Source organism: Protopterus annectens, chromosome 2.part1, assembly GCF_019279795.1.
Source record: "Protopterus annectens isolate FY-2018-M chromosome 2.part1, PAN1.0, whole genome shotgun sequence".
Taxonomy (NCBI): domain Eukaryota; kingdom Metazoa; phylum Chordata; order Ceratodontiformes; family Protopteridae; genus Protopterus; species Protopterus annectens.
In genome coordinates, this window is record NC_056729.1 from 1,525,957,730 (window position 1) to 1,525,979,517 (window position 21,788).

Genomic DNA, 21,788 nt, shown 5'->3' on the forward strand with positions numbered 1-21,788 from the left:
CTGTACTCCTCTTCTTAACCTGTGTAGCACACTTCCCATAACCCTTGTATTCCATTCATTGTTACAGTACATAATTAAATCTCCATCACCATGGTGATCTCTGTAACTCATAATAAAAGTCCTTTATTTGATTTGATATTCTAGCTGGCAAGGTTTCCTTCAACTTGATGGCGGTCTGATGACTGCCTGATACATTTCAACATGGAGCTCCAGCTAAGGTCACAAGTAGAGTGCTTGTAGAAAATGATTGCTCACCGCACACCAGGCAGAAGATAAGCAAATTTATCCCAGCAATCTGGGAATGCCAAGAGGCAGGTGTGAGATTCAAACTGCTGTATCCAGCTATCTTCAGAATATTTTTCCTGGGGGATCGAATACATTTTTGGATGCAGAACAGGCTAAGGAGGAAATATACATGCTTATCCAACTAAACATGAGCCAGCAAACAGAAAGGGACAACATCTCATTTTTCTGACAATAAAGCTCCTAGAGAGGCTTTAGCAGTGAAAATGTTCCAGTATTTGAAAGGTAAATACATGTGAAACAGAAATACACAGTAGGCGACTAAAAGATTCAGGAGAAACATGGGACTTGAACCATAGTCTGGTTGGAAGATGGAGATGAATAGAAAGAAGATCAGAAACACTGAAATTAGTGAATAAATTGGAAACTATAAAGCATAAATCACATTTGTGAAATATGGCTTTTCAAGAAAAAATTGCCTGAGAAAGACTGGACGTTTGTTGACTTCATTAAATTGGTAGGTGGACTGTAAAGCACATACCCCACTTTATGTCATTAATGTTCAGAAGGACACTAAAAGGGGAAAAAAGTGGGTGTAAATAAAACAAATATTGTTCTTATTAGTATTTGTGTAAAACATGACAAACTGAATATTATATATATATATATATATATATATATATATATATATATATATATATATGTGTGTGTGTGTGTGTGTGTGTGTATATATATATATATATATATATATATATATATATATATATATATATATATATATATATAAAAAGATGTTTTGTGTAGTGTGTAATAAGGGGTTATTTAAAAGTGGGGGTGTCATTTCAGTGGCTGTTGTGTGTGTTAAAGATATTAAAGTAAACAAGTACTATTTAAGTTGTAAGAAATGTAGGCTTTACAGTATAACAAGAGAAGAAAGGCTGCGCAAAAACAAGTTTATTGTTAATATGCTGTGCTCTTTGGCTGCAGGAGTGGGGTGAGGTGTAAAAATGCAGTGATTATATCATATCACATGCAGAATTCAATATCCGCGGTGGTGCAGCAGTAGCGTTGTTGCCTCACAGCAAGAGGTTCTCCCGTTCGATTCTCAGCTGGAGTGTGGGGAGTGCCTTCTGTGTGGAGTCTGCATGTCCTCCCCGTGGTTGGGTGGGCATTCGAAAGACATGTGTAAATGGGCGTGCCTTCATTGAAGGTTGGACGTTGAGCTGTCACCTCAGCGTTCGTGAAAATCTACTGCCAATCATTAGCGGACCAGAGTTCCGCTGTGGCGACCCCTAACCAGGAAAAGCTGAAAGACAAACAACAACAACAACATGCAGAATTAAAAAATGTTCTCTTATTTTTACAAGGGTGAATGCCTAGATTAATGCTCTTGGCTTAAGGTATAAACAAGTGCTTTTTGTAGACTTGAAAAATTAAACAAAATGATGAAAGCCATGACAAAGCACTTCATAAATGAGGGACTTCAGCAGATCTGTCTAACTAATCTTATCTCCATTGTCTAAAATACTAGAAAGAATCATTCACAAACAAATCACAGATGACCTGCACACTAAGCAAACTACTTACCAATACTCAGCACGGTTTCCGACCATATCACAGTACTATCACTGCACTAATATCATTTACTAATACTATCAACCTTCACAGAAACAACAGTAGATATGTGTCCTCTATCTTTATGGCTCTATCAAAATCCTTCAATATGGTTCCCCATAACAAACTTCTAAATGCCCTCTTGGAGCTGAACTTATGTCAGTCTACTCTTACCTAATTGGGTGCCAACAAGCATTACGTTGGCAACAAACACTATCAACCCTTCTTCCAGTGACTAGGAATCCCCACAAGGCTCAGTATTAGGCCCCTACTCTTCTCAATAGTTACAATATTTACAACCTCCATACCTCGGCACCACATGCCGCACTCATCCAATATGCAGATTATTCAATAGTGATATGTGCTGCTACTACCATATATGAACTACAAACACTAACACAACAATCCTTCCTAGCGGTAGAGACTTGGCTAACAAACTCCCGACTAATTCTGATCACCCAAAAAAAACAAACTCATGATATCCCATCCCACTAAAACAATTGTACCCACTACCTCATTTAACATTGCTTCAATAAACAGCACCATTATCTCCCCCTCATCTCACACCAAACTTCTGAGAGTTGAAGTCGATTTCAACATGAGATTTGACATTCATGTATCCCAAACTGTGAAAAAAAGTACACAAAAATGCGGAACACTGTATAGGAACAAACACTATTTCACAAAAAATACTAACGCTACTATTGCCCAATCCCACCTGATCTCAACTGTGCTCTATGCATCTCCCATATTCACAAATCTAAGAAAATCCAAGTTAGCAAAACTTGAATCCTGTTACAATAAAATAGCACGGTATGCTGCAAACTCACCCTTTAGATCACATCACTGTACAGCACTCAGACAACTCAACTGTCTGGCATTCCCCCCGACTAATACTCTTTAGCCAATTAACCATGGCCCACAAAATCTTCTATCAAGTAGGGAAAACACCTGCCCTGCAAAAATTACTGCAGCCATTCTCCAGTGCCAGAGCTCTATGCTCCACCAACAAACCCCTCATAAAGATAAATACAGCCAAACACCTAGCTGGAGAACCCTCTTCTCAAATTACATATGCAAAATCTGGAACGCACAACCTCCTACTACAGCCTTGTCTCAATTTAAAAAAATACTAAAAGCTCACTTACCCAACAAGTGGCTGTGCCCATGCACAGTTCCTCACTAAACTGTCCCTTTCAGAAGATACTAGTACTTTTACTTCATTGACCCTAACACCACTCATAATATACATTCATTTAGCTCTGATCATAAGCAAGAGCAGTTTAACCTAAAAAAATACATCTGTACTCTACAAAAGTTGTATGATGTTTTATTTGTCCCTCATTCAGTGCTCTATGCACTGTATTTTGATATTTTGATTCTTTATAGAATTTCTAGAAGATTCTTTTTGTTTAGTTTCTGTCTCACTAGCCTATGATCATGTGATACAACTGTTTCTTTACAAAAACTTTATAGGTATAGTACGTGTATAAACTTTGCATTCTTGTATTTGTAACACACTGTATATTCAAATGTAATCAAGTGTTATTAAATTGATGTAGTATGTGGAGATTTTCTCCCCAGGCCTCTGGTGAAAAAAGACAGGACTGGTGTCCAGTCTTTCCCAGTAATCAAATGTAAAATTAATAATAAATAAATAAATGCTAAATGTCTTACATCTGCAAAGATATTAGCTTGGCTTTGTATTAGCAAATGTTCAGCGGGAGTCAAGAAGTCTGCATATGAAGGCAGTTGTATATTCTTTTTTGAGAGAATATATAAATAATTATTGCTGACAACTTTTACATGGAGACAAGCTGTCTGCAGGTGCAAGCAATTAATCTTGAGAGCTCTGATCATTCTTTGCTGAGGAAAATGCAAACTTTAAAGGCATAATGGCAGGCGATTCAATGAAAATTAAAATTTAAAATTATGGGAGGTATATAAGAAATAGAATCCTACCTAGCAGCATTACAACTTGAATGCTTCTAATAGTGTACAATTAGGTTTCATTTAGAGATAGCCAGTGTACTTTGTCTTAGGGGTAACAGTTAATATCTACTGAAACCTGCTTTTCATATCTGGGATGGCAACAGAGATAAGATAAGAAAAGAACAGACAGCAATCAGTTTAAGTGGGCTCAATGGTTGTAGCATGCATTTTACCATGGGTAACTTTAATTTTATTTTAGGTAATGCTGTGGATGGAGTTGTCAATTTAGGGCAGTTGTTCCTATCGGGAGGGTTAAACTTAATTTTTGAAGATGTACATAGTTCTGTGTGTTTGTTTTAAATTAATTGGGGATCGGGGTGTCCTGAAAATGTGTTTAATTTTTGTTTGAGAGTTTTCATTAAAAGAAAAAGTCTTGAAAAATGAGACATAGGTTCAAATAGAGATGAGAAGAAACAACTGCATAAAAGATAAGCCTGTCAAAAATTAGTATGTGCATGTAACACAAAAGCTAGAAATACACATTAAAAAAACTGTCATGTATAATAGTTGTGAACAATACCTTTTTAGCATAATGGCTACACTATCCATATTATCGTAGACTGTAAATGGATTTACAGGTATAGAAAAAAGGAAAAGGTATTAATTATGTTAAGAAATGCAGAGTGCAAATAGCAATACTACAGGAGACACCTATGAGAAGAAATGACCATGCAAATTTGACAAAGAAAGGAATTCAGAGTAGATATTCAGCAGAATATCAAGGACAAAGGAAAATGGGAATAATTATATTAACTGCTAGATGGGCTATAACAATTAAAAGAAAGAGAAATTTAAGGAATGGTATTGGAAATTATTTGACAATTATTAAAGAAGATAGAAACGTCTTCAGAAGTTGTAGCTACTGACTGGGATAAAATGAAAATGGAGTTTAAAAATAGGTTAAGGAGGTCATTGTCCCACTGTACTCATCCCTCATTAGACCCATTATACAGTACAATGCCCCATTTGGTATGTACCTCACAAGACATCTGCAAGAGCTGGAAAGGCCACAGAAATACCTCACTAAAAGAATCACAGGCCTAAAGCAGATGCCCTATGCTGACTGTCTAAAAAACTCCAGCTATACTCTGTGGCATATCGTCTACTCAGAGGTGATCTCTGCTTAACATATAAGGCCATGTCAAACCCTGAGCTGTTGAGCATGCTCCATTTAAAGAAATCCCAGTCCCTCAGAGCCACACGCTCTAGGGATCTAAACCTTGTCATCACAATGAACAAAACATGCTGGAGGGATAGGTTCCTGACCCAGAGACTCCCCATACTCTGGAATAGACTGCCCATACATGTCAAGCAGAGCGCCTCCTTGGCCCTCTTCAAAAGGTACCTTGATGATTGGATGGGAGATAGGAAATTCACCCCAGGGATCACGTCAGTCACCCTGCTAGACAGGGTCCAGGGAAGTAAATATTGTGGGAAGAAATATCCGGGGAATTGTTTGGCTAGGCTAGTATAGGCCCTAGGGCTGATAGCCTAGTACCAACCTATGAACCTACATGTGAAGGATTGGAGGAAAGAATTAATGTGGGATGGTTTCTCTCTGATAGGTTGTGTTTGAATAGAGGAGCCAGGATATTTAGAGCTAATGGCAAAGAAAATTAGAGACTCAGAAGAAGAGGGACATAATTGGTATATTAATCAATAAAAGTTGGCTTTATTTGCAGATGGTGGCCATGGTGGTGTAGAGGTTAGCACTGTTGCCTCAAAGCAAGAGGTTCTGTGGTATAAATTCTGAGCTGGCGTGCCTTCTGTGTGGAGTCTGCATGTCCTCCCTGCAGTCATGTGGGTTTCCTCCAAGTAATCCAGTTTCCTCCCACATTGCAAAGACATGCAGTAGGTGGATTAGACACTCTAAACTGGCCAGGTGAATGTGTATGTGTGAGTGAGTAGTATGAATGAACTACCATGGCAGGGCTTGCACCCGGTGGTGTAAACCTTGGCTTGAGATAATTGTCACTGCAGAAGTGACACCCTGACCCCATGTGCAAAATGGGAAAAGGGGTTGAGGATGGATGGATGGATTATTTTCTACCTGATAAATCCAAAAAAGGAACATTTTGAGACATTTTCAAGTCTTTTTGGGATATAAAGTTAATGAAGGTAAACAAATGCTATAGCCATAAATTATGAACACAAATAGGTTCAGCAATACTCATATATATGGGGTCATGATAAGATGAAGTATTTAAGAGTATGGATTACAAAGGCTTCTGTTATAGCAGATAAGGATATATGAGAAGAGACAAAGCAAAGGATAATATAAAATCTGAAAAACTGGAAGATCTTGTTTATGGATATGGATAGAAAGATACAACCAGAGAAAATGTATTTAGTCCCTTTAGTTTAATATACAGGTCAGGCATATGTTTATTAACCAGAGGAGAAGCTGTGGACAATAATTTGTAAGGAGTTGAAGGAATTTATATGGGAAGGGAAGAGGGCAAGTGTTAAGTGATATAAGTGATCCTTCTAATACAAAAAAGTTTTTGAGGATTACCTGATTTGAAGGGATATTTTAGAGTTACACAGTTAAGGCTCATATACATAACACCAGCAGAAGGTTAAATAATCTGAAATAGAAAGGGATGGTGATGAACCAGGGAGGAAGTTCAAGAAATAGAGAATGGAATTTTGGATGTAGATCCTTAAGGAAAATATTAACAAAGACACAGAATATGAATATTGCATTCATAATGTATAATAAAGTATTACAAGAACAAAGCAAACAAGAGAATGGAGAAATGAGATTTTGCCAATAGAGATGACTGCAAGTGGAGGTACAGAAAATAAGCTGGATGGGCTGAAATTTACTGGAGAAAACTGGCAAAGGAACCAAGGCAGTGGGAGCAAATAACTAGAGAGGAAAAGGTAATAAAATGGGATCATGCCAAGAAGACATTTGGACTGCAGACTAGAGAATGCCTTTCCTACCAGGGAATAATATCAGAGTATAAGCAAAGAGAAATGGGTAGAAGAATACCTATTTTGGTAGAGTTTTTTAGTTAAATCTAGAGCAGATGATGATGTTAAAAAAGAATAGCTAGTAGGTCATATGAAATACTGCACAATAACTATAAGAATCTATCACAGGAGGTTAGAAAAGATTGGGAAGTGAGACTGGACAAGCAATTTAACAGAGAAAAATGGGAGGACATGTATATGTCCCCCAAGTTTGCAACAAAGTCCAAAAAGTTTAGGATCTTTGCTTGGAAGTGTTTGCATTGGTATTTTATACCCCAAGTAGACTTCAAAGAATTTTTCCTCAGGTAGATAGCAGTAGAGCATGTTAGAGGTGTGATGGGGAAGAAAAAAGTAAAATTTGAACATATGTTTTGGGAGTATAATGAGTTGTCAGATATTAAAAATTCCCTTCAGAATACTCTGTCATAAATATTGGGTGAGTAAATGTTTGTAACTTATGAAAGTATTCTTTTGAGCTTGGATATGGGATCTAAATTGTTTAGACATACTAAGGCCTTATAGGGTTTAACTCTCTGTTGCCAAAAAAGCAATTACTAGAAAATTGAAATCAAACTTGAAAACAACTGTATCTGAAGTATTTAATATTAGAAAAGAAATAAAAGAACTGAAAGAGGAATGTTTAGAAAAGGGAGGAGTAAATTACATAAACATAAATGGAAATTGTGGGTACAACACATGTAGAATAATGCTGAGAAGGAGGAATGAGGTTTAAGGGAAGCCAGTAATTCAGCAATTTATGTAATGTTGAACTTACAATAACTACAAAAAGAAAAGATATATGATGTATAATTTCTGTCGATTGAAAAAAATGTTAATACAGGCTGTTTCTGTTAATGTATGTTTGCCTTATGTCTTAAGAGATAATTTAATAAAGCTGATTCAAAATATATAAAAATGTATCCACTTCTGTTACATATAAAAAACTTTATTAAAGAGGTAAGCACTTTCACAAAACTGCTTCTTCAGACCATAACCAAGAAATAAAACCAAGGTGTTTAAAGAGCACAATCTAACCAATCATTGTAAAACAATTATACAATTATCATTAATAAGCATACAGCCTCAAATACTAATCTTAAAGGCATCAATCACTTAAAAATATATAAAAACATAAAAACAAAGTAAAAATTCCTCTAACATATACCCTTATGTTTTAAGAGATAATTTAATAAAGCTGTTTAAAAAGGCATTACCTGAATGTTTTCCATCTTAAAAGTTACAGTCTGCAAGGGCCACTCTAATGAAAGGAGTTTTATTTACAGATGCATAGATTAATAGTTTACAAGGTAGTCAGTTAATGGACTAAAATCACCTTGCCAATATCCAGCCTTTTATGGCACCTACTGCCACAAGAGAACAAAATCAGTCTGGCTGAGGATGAATGTCTGGCTGAGGATGAATGTACAGGTGCCCATCAAACCATCAAGGTTTATCTTGAAGTGAATGTCTTACTCTGTTTTATAAGTAAATGAAGGTTATTTTAGAGATGACTCCTCCAAATATCCAAATGTGCCTCCAGCACATTTTATTTGTTTGTTGGTGCAGATTTAAGTCATTTATTTGATTGTTTCTGGAGTCATGTAATCTAAAGAGGTGTAGGAGGATAGTGTTCATAGATTCATAGGTAGGTACTAGGCTATCGGCCCAAGGGCCTAAGTAAGCCTAGCCAACAAGGTTCCTTGGCTTACGCCACCCAAGAAAGTTAATTTCCTGTGCCCCTGTCGAACAGAGCCACAGATGTGATCCCCGGGGTGTATTTCCTATTTCCCGTCCACTCATCAAGATTTTTCTTGAAGAGTGCTAATGAAGAACTTTGCTTGACATAGATGGGTAGCTTGTTCCACAGTATAGGAAGTCTCTGGGACAGGAATCTATCCCTCCAGCATGTCCGGTTTACTGTGATGACAAGATTTAGGTCCCTAGAACGTGTAGCTTGGAGGGATTGGGATTTCTTTAGGTGTAGCATGTCCAACAGCTCTGGGTTTAACATAGCTTTATATGTTAGGCAGAGATCTCGTCGGAGTAGGCGACATGCTACAGAGTAAAGCTGGAGTTTTTTGAGACAGTCAGTGTAGGACATCTGTCTGAGGCCAGTAATCCTCTTTGTGAGGTACTTCTGTGGCCTTTCCAGCTGCTGCAGATGTCTTGTGAGGTACATTCCAAAAGGGGCGTTGTACTCTATAATGGGTCTAATGAGTGCCAAGTAGAAGGAAACAATGACCTCTTTTTTCCTGGATGAGAACCCTTTTGTGATGAGGTGTGCCACATAGAAGGATTTCCTGACTACTGTGGCTATGTGATTATCAAAGGAGAGATTACTGTCCACCTGTGTCCCAAGGTCTCTTATCATACATTCGCCATTAAGTAGACTGCCATTTATTTGGTAGTTCATGGGTACAGAGTTTTTACCAAAAGGGTTGACAATGCACTTTTTGGCATTGAGCTTGAGGCCATGGCTCTGACACCAGGCATCTGTCTCAGTGAGGCCCTCCTGTACGATGTCCACATAATTTGGGGACTCGACTATGGCTCCTAGCTTGCAGTCATCTGTGAACCTCATTAGCCATAGGCCTTCTGTGTTAGCCTGTACTTCAGAGAAGTAGATACCAAACAGGAGAGGTCCCAAGACTGAACCCTGTAGTACTCCACTTGTCACTGGTTTGAAGTCGGATTTGGAGTCTGCAACTTTTACAGTGTGGGTTCTGTCAGTGAGCCAGTTGGCACGCCATCTTGTGATGTAGGGATTTATACCTAGTTTAGTGAGTTTAGCTATAATTCCAGAATGGGGGATGGTGCCGAAAGCCTTGAGGAGGTCAAGATACCTTACCCTCGTCTACGGCTTTGGTGACTGCCTTAAAGAAGTCAATCAGGTTCAGAAGGCATGATTTGCCTTTCACAAACCCAAACTGGGTGGGGTCCAGAGTTTGGAGGTTACCAATGTCTTTGTTTATGAGTTCCATGGTGATACATTCCATGGCCTTGCAGACCAGGCTCATCAGGTTAATAGGGCGATAGTTCCCAGGATCAGTGGTGGCTCCCCCTTTGTGGAGTGGGATAACTGTTTCTGTGTGCCATTCAGTGGGCACAAAGCCTGACATGAGACTATGATTGAACATGGTGCTTAGGTGGGGAGCCAGTTTGTTCTGAAGTTCATGTAAAATGCAGCCTGGGATGTTGTCTGGTCCCATGGATGCTGTGTTTTTGGTTTTAGAGAGTGCAGCTTTTACCTGCATAGATGTGATTACAGGGACTCTGCATTCTTCCTGTATAGATATGGGCCCTTTAGGGGGTGAGGGGGGGGGTAAAGTTAGTACTGAACCTATATGCCAGGATGTTGACAATATCAGTTGGTTCTGTAATTTTTGTGCCGTTGTGATGTAACTCAGAGCAGATCTGAGTGTTGCCATTGTGATTCTTGCCATAGCTATAGAATGCTTTGTGGTTGCCCTTAGAATCAGTGGCAATTTTGTTTTCGTAGCTAGTTTTGGAGGATCTCATAAGGGATCTCAAAGGAATCATCTCTGTGTCACTGCTGGACAGAGGCACAACAAACTAATGGGCACAGTATTTTTTCATATAAGGGGTGGCGTAAGCCACAATAATTTGGGCTAGGCTTATAAATGCCTTAGGGCAGATAGCCTAGTATAAACCTATGAACCTATGAACCTATGAACTTCTTACTGAGGCTGACCAGGGAGCTCCTCCATTCATGGGATTTTAATCTCTTTTGCAACAGTTTCTTCCTTCTGTTGTAGAGTTTGTTTATGGCAGGGGACCACCAGATTGGCTTCCTTTTTTTGAAGGATAGCATCTTGGTTCTGTTTGGGATATTATGATCCATGCACTCATGTAAGTGCTTATAGAGTGCATTTGTGTAGGATTCAGCAGTCGTAACTGTATTGTCCATCTGCATGGGTGTCATGAAGTTCGCCACTTCTGTCTTAAGAAGCATGAAGTTGGCTTTGGAGAAATTTTTTACCGTGGTTTCCTTAATGGTGGGTGGGAGCGGGATGTGGATATCAAGAGTGATTAGGTTATGGTTGGATCTGATCAAAGAGGAGTTGACTTCAGGTGTGGTGTCACTCATGTTGGTAATGACTAGGTAGGTCTAGGATATTGTTGTCCCTGGTGGGGTGTGGATAAGTTGATCCAGGGCATTTGAATTTATGAATTCCTGAAAGCGTTGAGCGAAGGAGTTTGTACATGAGTAGATTTCCCATTTAATGGTGGGGTAGTTGAAATCGCCCATTATTAGGGTGTTTGGTTGAACCCTAAAGTTTTCCAGTATATCAAGGGGCATGGTGGGGGATCTGTAGCAGGCTAAAATTTGGATTGCAGTTCTGACCAGTGTTAGTTGCACTTGGACAACCTCAGATGCATTATGCTGCGCAACTAGCCTGGAGGTGTGTATATCCATGAGTTATAGCCTGGTAATGCAGGGGTGCTCTCTAGAGCCTTGAACCAGGTCTCAGTCATTGCACAGATATCGATGTTCTTCATTTTAAGGAGTGCCTCGAGTGAGTGCATTTTGAGATTTAGACTTCTATCATTGAGTAGCATTATCCTCAGTTTGTGCTTGCCTGTTCCTGTTATGGTGGTGAATTTGTCATTTGAACCTTGCCCATCATGGTCTGTTGACCATGCCATCCCAGGGAGACAGATTCTGGATCCCCTTAGAATGACTCCAGATGCTTAGCCAGTTGTTGAAGTCAATCCTTTGCCCTTGTACTGTGGTATCATTCTGGGTGATGGCAGGATGCTACTCAGGCTAGGGTCATATCTGCCTGGGCTACAAGATCAGAGAGCTCTTCCATGTCTCTTTTCATGTAGTCCAGGGAGGTACGTCTCAGGTCATTCACACCAAAATGGACAATGACAGAGTCATGTTTGTACTTGTTGTGGAGTGACCTGAGTGTGTGGGTTATGTGGCGGATCCTGGCACCCGACAGGCAGCTGACAGTAACCTTCTTCTTGTTTGGGTATGTTGTTTTGCCTTATGGGCTGTGGTTTATTGGCACACTGAGTCTGTAGGCTATGTGTTAAACATAAAGGACCACTGGACTTGAGTTTATAAGATATAGCATAAAGACAATGAGCTTCATGCCTGTCTTGGGAACTGATTGTCTTTAGATTGGTGATCTTTTTAGTTTGGAACCCCGAGGGTCATACTAACTGCATAATGTATTTTAATAGACACATACCAACAGGGCATTATATTCTGCAATTGATCTGATCAAGGCAGAGTATACACAAATGATAATTTCTTTTGACCTGGATGAGATACCTTCAGTTAATATGTGGGCTAGACAGAATTTCCTGACTATTGTTTCTACATGGTGGTTAAGTGTTAGAGAGTTATCCAAAAAAAGTGCCAAGATCTACGATGACGGTATTAGTCTAGATTGGGGAGCTATTTCAACTGTATGTTGATGTCAAGATTTATTTACTAAAGGTGACATTGCTAAACTTCTTTGCATTTAATTTAAGCCTGTTTTTACATCACTGTTGTTCTGTATGGTTTAGCCCTTGCGGTAATAACATGGTATCCGATGCTGAGAAAATGACAGCATCCAGCTTGCAATCATCATCACATTTAATTGCCATGTATCTGGTTTGTGGTCTGCATATCCAAGAAATAGATGCCCAACAAAAAGCATCGCACTAATGAACTCTGAGGAATACAGCTGGTCATTTTTTTTGCATTCTGAGGTGGCAACTGCTGCCTTAATTATGTGTGTTCTATCTGTAGGCCAGCTTGCTATCCATTTAAAAGATAAGGGTAGATATGAAGGCTTTTAAGCTGATTTAATTTACAATACCAATATGGAAAATAGTGTTAAAGGCCTTTACCATATCTAGGCATGCTGTATGAACTGAATGGCCTCTCAAACATCAGTGACTTTCTCAAATACATTTACTAAGTTAAGTAGGCATGACCTCAGTTTGATAAAACCATACAATTGTGAATCTAGGCAATACACATTTTTATATCAGAGCTTAAGAAATCAGATATAATACAGTACATGGCTTTGCAAACTCAGCTTGTTAGACTGATGGGTTTACAATCCTAAAGCCCCTTTTATCTGGGGATAAAACAATATCCATTTTTCATTCCTTAACACTCTCAATAGCTCAACAGGTAGCTCACTTGCCCTTAGTGCAAAAGGCTTGTGGATTGTATTCCCACACCAGGTAGCTGGTTCTCCAGTATTGAGACTGCATTGCAGCATAAGGGTGGTGGGGCTGCACTCTTGAGTGTGTCATCCTTTATATAAATTGTTAAACTGAAGTACCAGCTGCCAGGGTCAGTGGTTGTTCAAATCGAAGTAAAAGATCTCATGGCACTTATCAAAAAGAGTAGGATGGTTCCCCATTGCCCTAGTGAAATTTCTCCTTGCCAGTATGAATACCAACTCAGGTATCCCCTGAAAAGAAGCCATTGGCCTAGTGGAACAAACTTGGTCAACAAAGTATCAATAAAATAACTTTTGAAACACACCCAGTGGCTATGGTTAAAATGAACAGTTTTAGGAGGGCTTCAGAGATGACATGTTTGGTGCTGTTGATAAAGCAACTAGCTGTATAGCTGGGGCCCCCATATACATGCATTTTAGAGAGTACAGTTCGGACATGTTCCATGATAATATTCATCCAGTCTAATGATATCCAAACTCCATTCCTTTAAACTAAACTTAAAAAAGGCTTTCTACCAAAATACTGGCTCTGTTCCTGCACAACTGCAGGATAACTCCCTCCGTGCTACATCATGCCACTTTTATTCACATTGCTCTTACTGTCCTATCATCCAACCTGTTCTACCTATCTGTTACACATCTGTACAACTGCCATTAATTGATCAAGCAATACATTTCCTAATTTTTAATGTCTCTGCAGTATACCACATGCATTAAAATAAAATCATTAAACTAGATAATCTTGTCTTCTGCCTTCTTCCACCCTTGTTGAATCTTTACCACTGTTCTGTTTTACTGATTTAAACTTAAATTCTAAACTTATAAATGCAATCCATGAATTTATGTGCTGAATTAATTGCATTTGCATGTTTGCTAATTTCCCTTTGCAAAAAAGTACTGCCATCCTTGCAATGCTTCATGATATTTGACTTACATTTGTTAAATCTGGATGTAATCTGTGAATTTGCATTGTTGAATTGAGCTGTTTTTGTACATTTGTTACATTTTTCTGTATTAAAATGTTTTGTATGCAAATGTTCTTCCCAGGCCTCCACTGAAAATGGGTACCAGTGCCCATTCAGACTTTCCCAGTAAACAAATGTTAATAAATAAGTAATAAATACTAAATAAATCTTGAGGTGACTAAGGGACTTGGGAGTTTGTGGAACTTCAATGACTGCTTCTAGTATTTCTAGTGTAACTGGAGTAATAAAAGAGACTTTTAATATTTCTGCCATTAAGAATCAATATCTGGAGCATCAAAGTGTGCAGAATTATTGCCTGAGCTCAAACGTTTCTTCTAGTGGTTTCTTACCAGATAAAATAATATATGTGCGGCGTGGCTGTTTTCAGTGGTTCACACTTCTTTGATCCTTATCGGTCTGGCTTCACTGTTGTACTAACAATGCTCTCATAAGACAAGTAATGACCATATTGTGGCAAAGATCAATGTTGTTAGAGACAATTCTGTCTGCCTCCTTGATTTCATGAGTTTGTAGGTACTTACTCAGCTACTGCTCTGTAATGATCTTAGGAAGCCTAGCCTTACACTCTCATGGTCTTTTTGTCCCTTTTGTTTTGTGTATGAGTAACCTAGAGGCAGGCAGAAGGATATATTGGGGCATTCACTAGTTAGCCTATCCATGAGGGGTGTGGGTGCTAAAACAGGAATGAGTTTGCAGTTTCTCATCCATTCATCCAGATTACATTTGAATGGAGTAAGAGAACTTCTTTACTTTATATAGAGAGGAAGACTGTTTCATGGAAGCAACATTCTCTCTGATGCATACCTATCTCTCCAACATATCCTATTTATGTTGCAAAAGAGACTGAAATCCCTTAAGAGATTCACAATAGGCATAGTTTTTATTCAATCTAAAGGGGTGGCGAAAGCCACATAACTATGGGCTAGGCTTATAAATGCCCTTGGGCAGATAGCCTAGTATGAACCTATGAACCTATGAACCTATGAACTAGCACTGTACTTGTAAATTTGTGTACTAGGTCATAAAGTATAGGGTCTGTTAAGGCTCTGGAAGCAAGGCAGAGGTCACCTCTTACCAGTGTTGTGCTAGTTACTTATAAAAGTAATAAGTTACGATTGCTAGTTACTTTTCAGTGAAGTAATATATTACTATTACTTATTACTTTTCTAAAGAAGTTATATATTATTATTACTAATTACTAACTAATGTGTTACTTTTACACAAGTATAGTTTATCAATTATAATACTGAGATTTACTCACACAAGTAAGTGCATGCATATAAGTGTATTATTAAAGTTGTATACACAATGTTACAGTGATGATAAATAGCATTTAACTGTTGAAAAACTCCAGCAGACTAGTCTTTACAGCTGGGCAGCACAGTGGTGTAGTGGTTAGTGTTGCCACCTCACAACAAGAGGTTCCCTGGTTCCATTCTTGGCTGGGGTGCCTTCTTTGTGGAGTCTGCTTGTCCTCCCTGTGTTTGTTTAGATGTAGTCTGGTTTCCTCCCACATTCCCAAGACAAGCTGCAGGTGGACTGGACATTCTAAATTGGCCCTAGGTGTGAGTTTGTGTGTGCATGTGCCTTCTGACACCGTAAAACTCTACCGTCACTTGTTCTGTGGAACAATGATCTGCTATGGTGACCCCTAATGGGAGCAGCCAAAAAGTGAAGAAGACTAGTCTTTATAGCTACAGAGTCACAAATAATAATTAAAACAAACCATACACAGCCAGCAGTACAAGACCTATAAAAAACACATTTTATTTACTTTCAGGGAAGAAATAGCAAGGGAATTGTTATGGTTAGGCTTGTATAGGCCCAAGGGCCGACAGCCTAGTACCAACCTATGAACCTAAATAAAAATCCTCAACAGGGGGATTCTTAGTTAACAGTTAAATGTGGTTAGTGTTCTCAGTGCTGCCACATTGAAACCAAATACGATGGGGAGATTTTTGGCAAAATCAAGAGAGGTACTAGGGGTGGAAAACTTTCTTGCACCTCTGAGAAAGTGGTGTACCTGGCTACATGCCCCCAGTGTTTGACTTTTTACACTGGAAAGACTGACAATACTTTAAACCATGGAATCTACCAGCATTACTACTGCATTAAACATGCTGACAACAAGAATGCCCTTGTTAAACACTCCGTGCTGTGAGCTGCTTTTAAACACTTTACTTTCTCAGTGATTGAGCAAGTGTGTGCTTCTACCCTCTCTGGTGACTGGAAAAACAAACTTTTGAACCAGGAATTATTAGATGCCAGTAACATCCTCAGTATCAATGAAAACATATCTATCACTAGCAAGCTGAAAAAACAAGCAAATAAATTATGATTTTCAGTACTTTCTAGTAAATACAGGATGTTAACTAACGCTGTTTATGTTTCTATCCTTACAAATTAGTGTATCACATTGCATTAGTTTTATTTTATTTTATGTCTCATTCGGTTTTCAGTTTTACATGACAATACTGAGTGCCCTTTAAAGTTATCTCGCAAGACTTCCTGCCTTTTTTATATATGACATGCCGATTGGAGCATTTGGGAGTCGTGTCACTTCCTGAATGCATTTTAACATGATTTTTTTCTTTTAACAATGGTTCTGATGATGTTTACAAGTGTAGATGAAAGTGCTTAACCATATATGTGAATTATTAAAGGTTTACTGATTTTGGCAGCTGCTTTACTGATTTAAGCAAAAGTAACGCACATTTAAATTACTAGTTACTAAAACAAGTAATATACTACTATTTTGAAAAAGTAGCTAGTTATATTACTAGTTACTAGAAATAGTGATACATTATATATTGTAATATATTACTCCCATCACTGCCTCTTAGCAACCTGTATGATACCGAGAAGAGAGGCAAGGTTTTGAAATATTCTGCATAGTTTTTATGATTCAGGCCCTTGACTTCTTTTGGTAAGAAAGCACTGAGGTCTTTCAAGTTTTGGCAATTGTTTGGACAGATGCATACTGAAAGGGGCATTATACTGAATGGTCGAACTAATGAGAGCCAGGTACAGTGAAATGATTAAATCCTTTGACCCAAATGCCATACCTTTAGATATAAGATGTGCGATAAAAACGGACTTCCTTACAACAGCGGATACATGGTGATCAATGGACAGTTCATTGTCAACAGAGTTTCCCAGAACCCTGACTACAGGATAAACTTTTGGGGGGAGGGGGTTGTTGATGATGTGATAGTTATAAGGGAAGTTGTGCTTGCTGAAGGATACCATTATACATTTCCTGTAATTTAGTTTTATTCCAAGCTTTTGACACCAGTTTTATGCTTGAGAAAGGCATTTTTGGAGGATCTTGGAGCCTGCTGGGAAGTTAATGATGACACCAAGTTTACAGGCATCTGGCCATATACCCTTAACATTTGCTCTGATTCCAAGAAGTAAATGCCAAAGAGAAGTAGCTCCAAGACTGAACCCCTGGGGTATACTGCTAGTGACAGGTCTTTTGAAAAATGTATCACCACCCATCCTGATTTCCTGGGTTGTGTTTGTGAGCTAAGTAGCTATCCAGTGAGTTACAGTGAGTTTTACATTTAGCTGGGCGAGTTTATCTACAATACCCGAGTGTGGGATGGTGTTGAATCTTTTTGATTTATCCTTGAACAGTTTGTTGTTTGCATCAAGAGTGCATAATCTAGGCATGATCTTTGACGATTAGCTGCTACTTAGTAACTGGGGTTATGGTTGTTTTTCAGTCTTATTCTTATCAACATCTGAGGAGCATTACACAGTTTGAATGATTTATTGTATCAAAAGACCTTGCAGCAGTTGCACGTTTTTATCTCCTCATGACTGGAATACGTCAGCGTCATCCTCCTTGTGCTGAACGCCTACGACTTCAAGCTTTTCTGTACGTACAGAATGCCACAGCATGTTCATTAACTATATACTCTATTTTTGAATTACCTCTCTGCTGGATTGCACAGGCTATCTTCATTCTAAAGGTCAGAATAAAAAAAACAATAGCACTTACTAGGCTTGTCCTACATAATATATGCTCCACCTGCACGAAAGAGCTGTTGATGCCTAACCAACCTGCTCAGCCTTTCTGCTGTTCTAATACGTAACCACTGGTAATTCCCAGGATGAAAATGATCACTCTGTCTTGAATTTTTTCCATGTTAGAGCCCCATTCCTGTGGAATGTATTATTTTTCCAGATTTAACATCAATGGAGTTTTAAGTGGTCCTATAGTTTTATAGATTCATGGGTCTGATAGTCAGGTTTAGCAGTTTGATATTTTCAACATTCCATATACATATCACGTTTAATTTGAAAGTAGTTGATGACTGACATCTTCTGATTATAAGGAAATTCTTTTTCCCATCATTTTGGAAGGAGATCTTTTATGTATCCTTCACCTTTTTCCATTATTCATAAGTATTTGTGGTATTAGGTTCCCCAGTCCAGATTCATCTCCCCCACCAGTGCTGTGTTCCAGGGATAGACTTTCAAACAGAATAAAATCAAACATTACCTTCAGACTAGGAAGAAGTTACCTCTGAGTCACTTATAAAAAACAGAATATAATAATGATTCCCCCTTTTGCGCATTTTTCTAGCAAGGAATCATTGTACCTATTCAGGTTCTTCAAGGTGGACTGTTCAATGTCTACAAAATGCAAAGCAGTTTCCTATAACTTGTCAGACCAATGAGGTAAAAAGTGGTACAGTGGGCTTCCTGACTTGACTAAGCATGTTCTTCACTTTAAAAAGGGTCTTTGAAGCAGGACCTCTTTGTAAGGAACTATTCAAGCTTGATTTTATATAATATGTATTATTCTTGAGGATTTATTTTTAAATGTAATTTTATGGTTTTCCTGAACTATGTTTAAGCACAATCATGCTGAATTGATTTGATTTCATACTGTTAAACATTTCTGACTATGTGATGGACACAGACTCATAGACTAACATTCACCTGGAAGGTGGCAGGCAGCCAACGGGCCAAAGACTGCCTTCCACTATGAAGCACCCATCAAAGACAATGAAAAACAGTTACAAAATATCTGTCCAATTCATATATTAAGAATGCATCTCAGCTTGCATGACAGAGGAACGTTCTGGGATCCAGATGGACCTGAAGCATGGACTGGCAAATGGATTACTGGTCAAAAGATAGGCTCCTACTTTTACACTGAAAATTAGATCAGTCATGGAATTAAATGGAGAAAAGTGCCCTTTTTTTACATAAGAAGAAGGTAGTTTGTTGGCAATAATTCTAGGGAATTTCCATCATTCCAGAAGTGTGCTAATGAACACCCCTCAACTAAGACTAAATTTTGCCAATATTTGCAGTTAATATTTTTAAAGGCACAACTAGGCAAATATAATGACCCAACCCTGAAGTATCTGGGAAAGTCCTTTGTTTTGCCTTGTAACAACACTGAGTCTTTTCAGTGTTTAAGTGCAAACTTGTATAGGGTCTTAATTTCTGTAAAGAATGGTCTAGTTCTGAGTATCAGTTAGATTATTCAGTGGGAGGGTGGTATAATGGTTAAAGTGTTTATCTTCCAGACACAAGGTGCAGGGTTTGATTCTCACATGGGACAATTGGCTAGGGTTAAAATAACCCACAGGGGTAGTTAGTCTAGTAATAATCTATGAGTTTAGGAGCAGCAACTAGGTAAAATGGGTCTATATCAGTTCACCAAAATGGCTGAAGTTCGAACACCATATGTTCGAACTTCTAACCACGAAGTACAAAAACATCAAAGTCTTAGAACAGCGATTTTTTTTCCCAGGGAAAAAAATTGCTGTTCCAAGAAACACACACACAACACAAGCACACCAAAAAGCAGCATTTCCCACACAAACACTTAAAATCCTACATCTAACCCTACACTAAACTATACATACACTACTATCTATCCACTTACCTTAACCCAAACCCTAACCCTAAGGTATGTCACTATCGCACACTCACCTGATCCGCGCCCTAACCCTAAAGTCTGTTACTATCGCACATCCACCTCAACCGTGCCCTAACTCTAACTCACCTAACCCGAGCCCTAACCCTAACGTCCACACAGTCGCACACTTACCTGAACCCGACCCGTAACTTCCCACCACAGTCCTAATAATCGCGAAGCCACAGAAACGGCCCATCGAATTCTTTCCCTGGGAAAGAATTTGGTGTTCCGTGGCTTCACGATAATCAGTGTTCGAACTTCACAGTTTGAACATCTGGTGTTCGATCGTCAGCCATTTCGACGAACTGATATAGACCCGGTAAAACAACTGACACTGTATGGAATAATATGTTGAAGCTATGAAAAACACTTTACTTTGTCCCACAAGTGGCCTTTATCTGGTATAGGATACTTCATTAATGGCAACTCTCTCCAATTACTTTATTTAAAAGGGGCAAGTCTACACCTGATAGCTGCTTGAGATGCAGAAGCCTATATGCTATTTCTACATGGTATGGCCATGCCCTAATATTAAGGTGATATAGGACAAAGTGAGGGAAACAGCATCCTGGATTTTGCAGTCATCACTACCCTATCATGATCATCCTGAATTTTGGTTACTACGGATAATGGAGGTAGAGGCTAGATTAAATGAGGTGGAATACATCTGGATTACAACACTGTGTTTAAGTGTTCTTGCTATAATTTTCTCACACTGGAGAACTGATGCTTCTTACTTTTTCTTTTTTTTTTTTTTTTTTAGTATTTATGAACATCGTGTGTGGTTCCATTTTCATGACATGAGCAAGGAAATATTTTCTGTGCTTAACCTAACATAGTTTGCTTTTATTGGCATCATTCTGGTTGTTAACTTTTGTGTGTATTTCTCTTGTATTAAGTATGTGTTGAAAAGTTATATATCAGTTTTGTGATTGTTCATTAGTCATGGTTCTTAATAAAATGGCTTGTTAATAAAAAAAAAGTCACAAAGCCAAGGCAGCATTTAATGAAATGGTGCTCAATAGTTTCTCTCACTGCCATATTTATAATTGGCAGTGTGCTGCAAACAGGAAACACACAATTAATTTTACAATAATTTCCTTTAACAGGTTTGGTGTGGCTCGTACAGACCAGAGTATGCAAGCCAGTCAATCAAGACAGATGCTCACAGCCCTCTGAAGTACAGGTGGGATTATGATATACATTCAATACAGTAACCACGTTTTGTTTTTAAAAGTCTAAAAGCCTTCTCACTTCTTGTAAAAATGATCACAACTGTTTCTTCAAATATTGGGTAAATTAGTTATTTATTACATTTGTGGTTAGTTGCTGCATTTATGTCTTTTATACCTTGTTCTGACATGTTTTTATTTTGGGGGGAGGTAAGATACAAATATCAACAGTAAATGTTGTTTGCTACTCTAATGTAATATTGTAACTTGTGTTCAGAAACACACTGTGGGTCCAGACCAGTTATTGTCTTATTATATAAATTAATAGTGGTGGGAACTAATTTATACATCTAATTAAAAATGATTATTTGTTAACAAAACTGATCTGATGCATTTAAGGTTACAGTCTCCGACACTTCCAAATATTTCAAAAAGTGTATACATTTCCAACAGAAAACATGTATTAGCTGTATTCTCAAATATTTCCTTCACTTAACACTCCTAACAAACAGACTAATTAAGTACCGATTAAAATGATTCTATGATTCTTCTCTCACTGAGTGCAAAAAGGCACAACGTTATTCAATTCATTTGGAAAGTATCCTACCAGTACCTCTGAAATAAGTGCCTTTAGTCACAGTAT

At 38.3% G+C, this 21,788-nt stretch overlaps 1 protein-coding gene across 3 annotated transcripts in view; it reads left to right on the top strand.

Annotated features, from left to right (window-relative positions):
- MMEL1 (membrane metalloendopeptidase like 1) overlaps positions 1 to 21,788 on the top strand; it is a 1,737,390-nt gene that overhangs the window by 1,685,828 nt on the left and 29,774 nt on the right. For all 3 annotated transcript variants that reach the window (XM_044062979.1, XM_044062980.1, XM_044062978.1), the window contains exon 22: positions 21,083 to 21,159. In XM_044062979.1, coding sequence (XP_043918914.1) covers positions 21,083 to 21,159 — 77 coding nt within the window. The remainder of the gene's footprint in view (positions 1 to 21,082; positions 21,160 to 21,788) is intronic.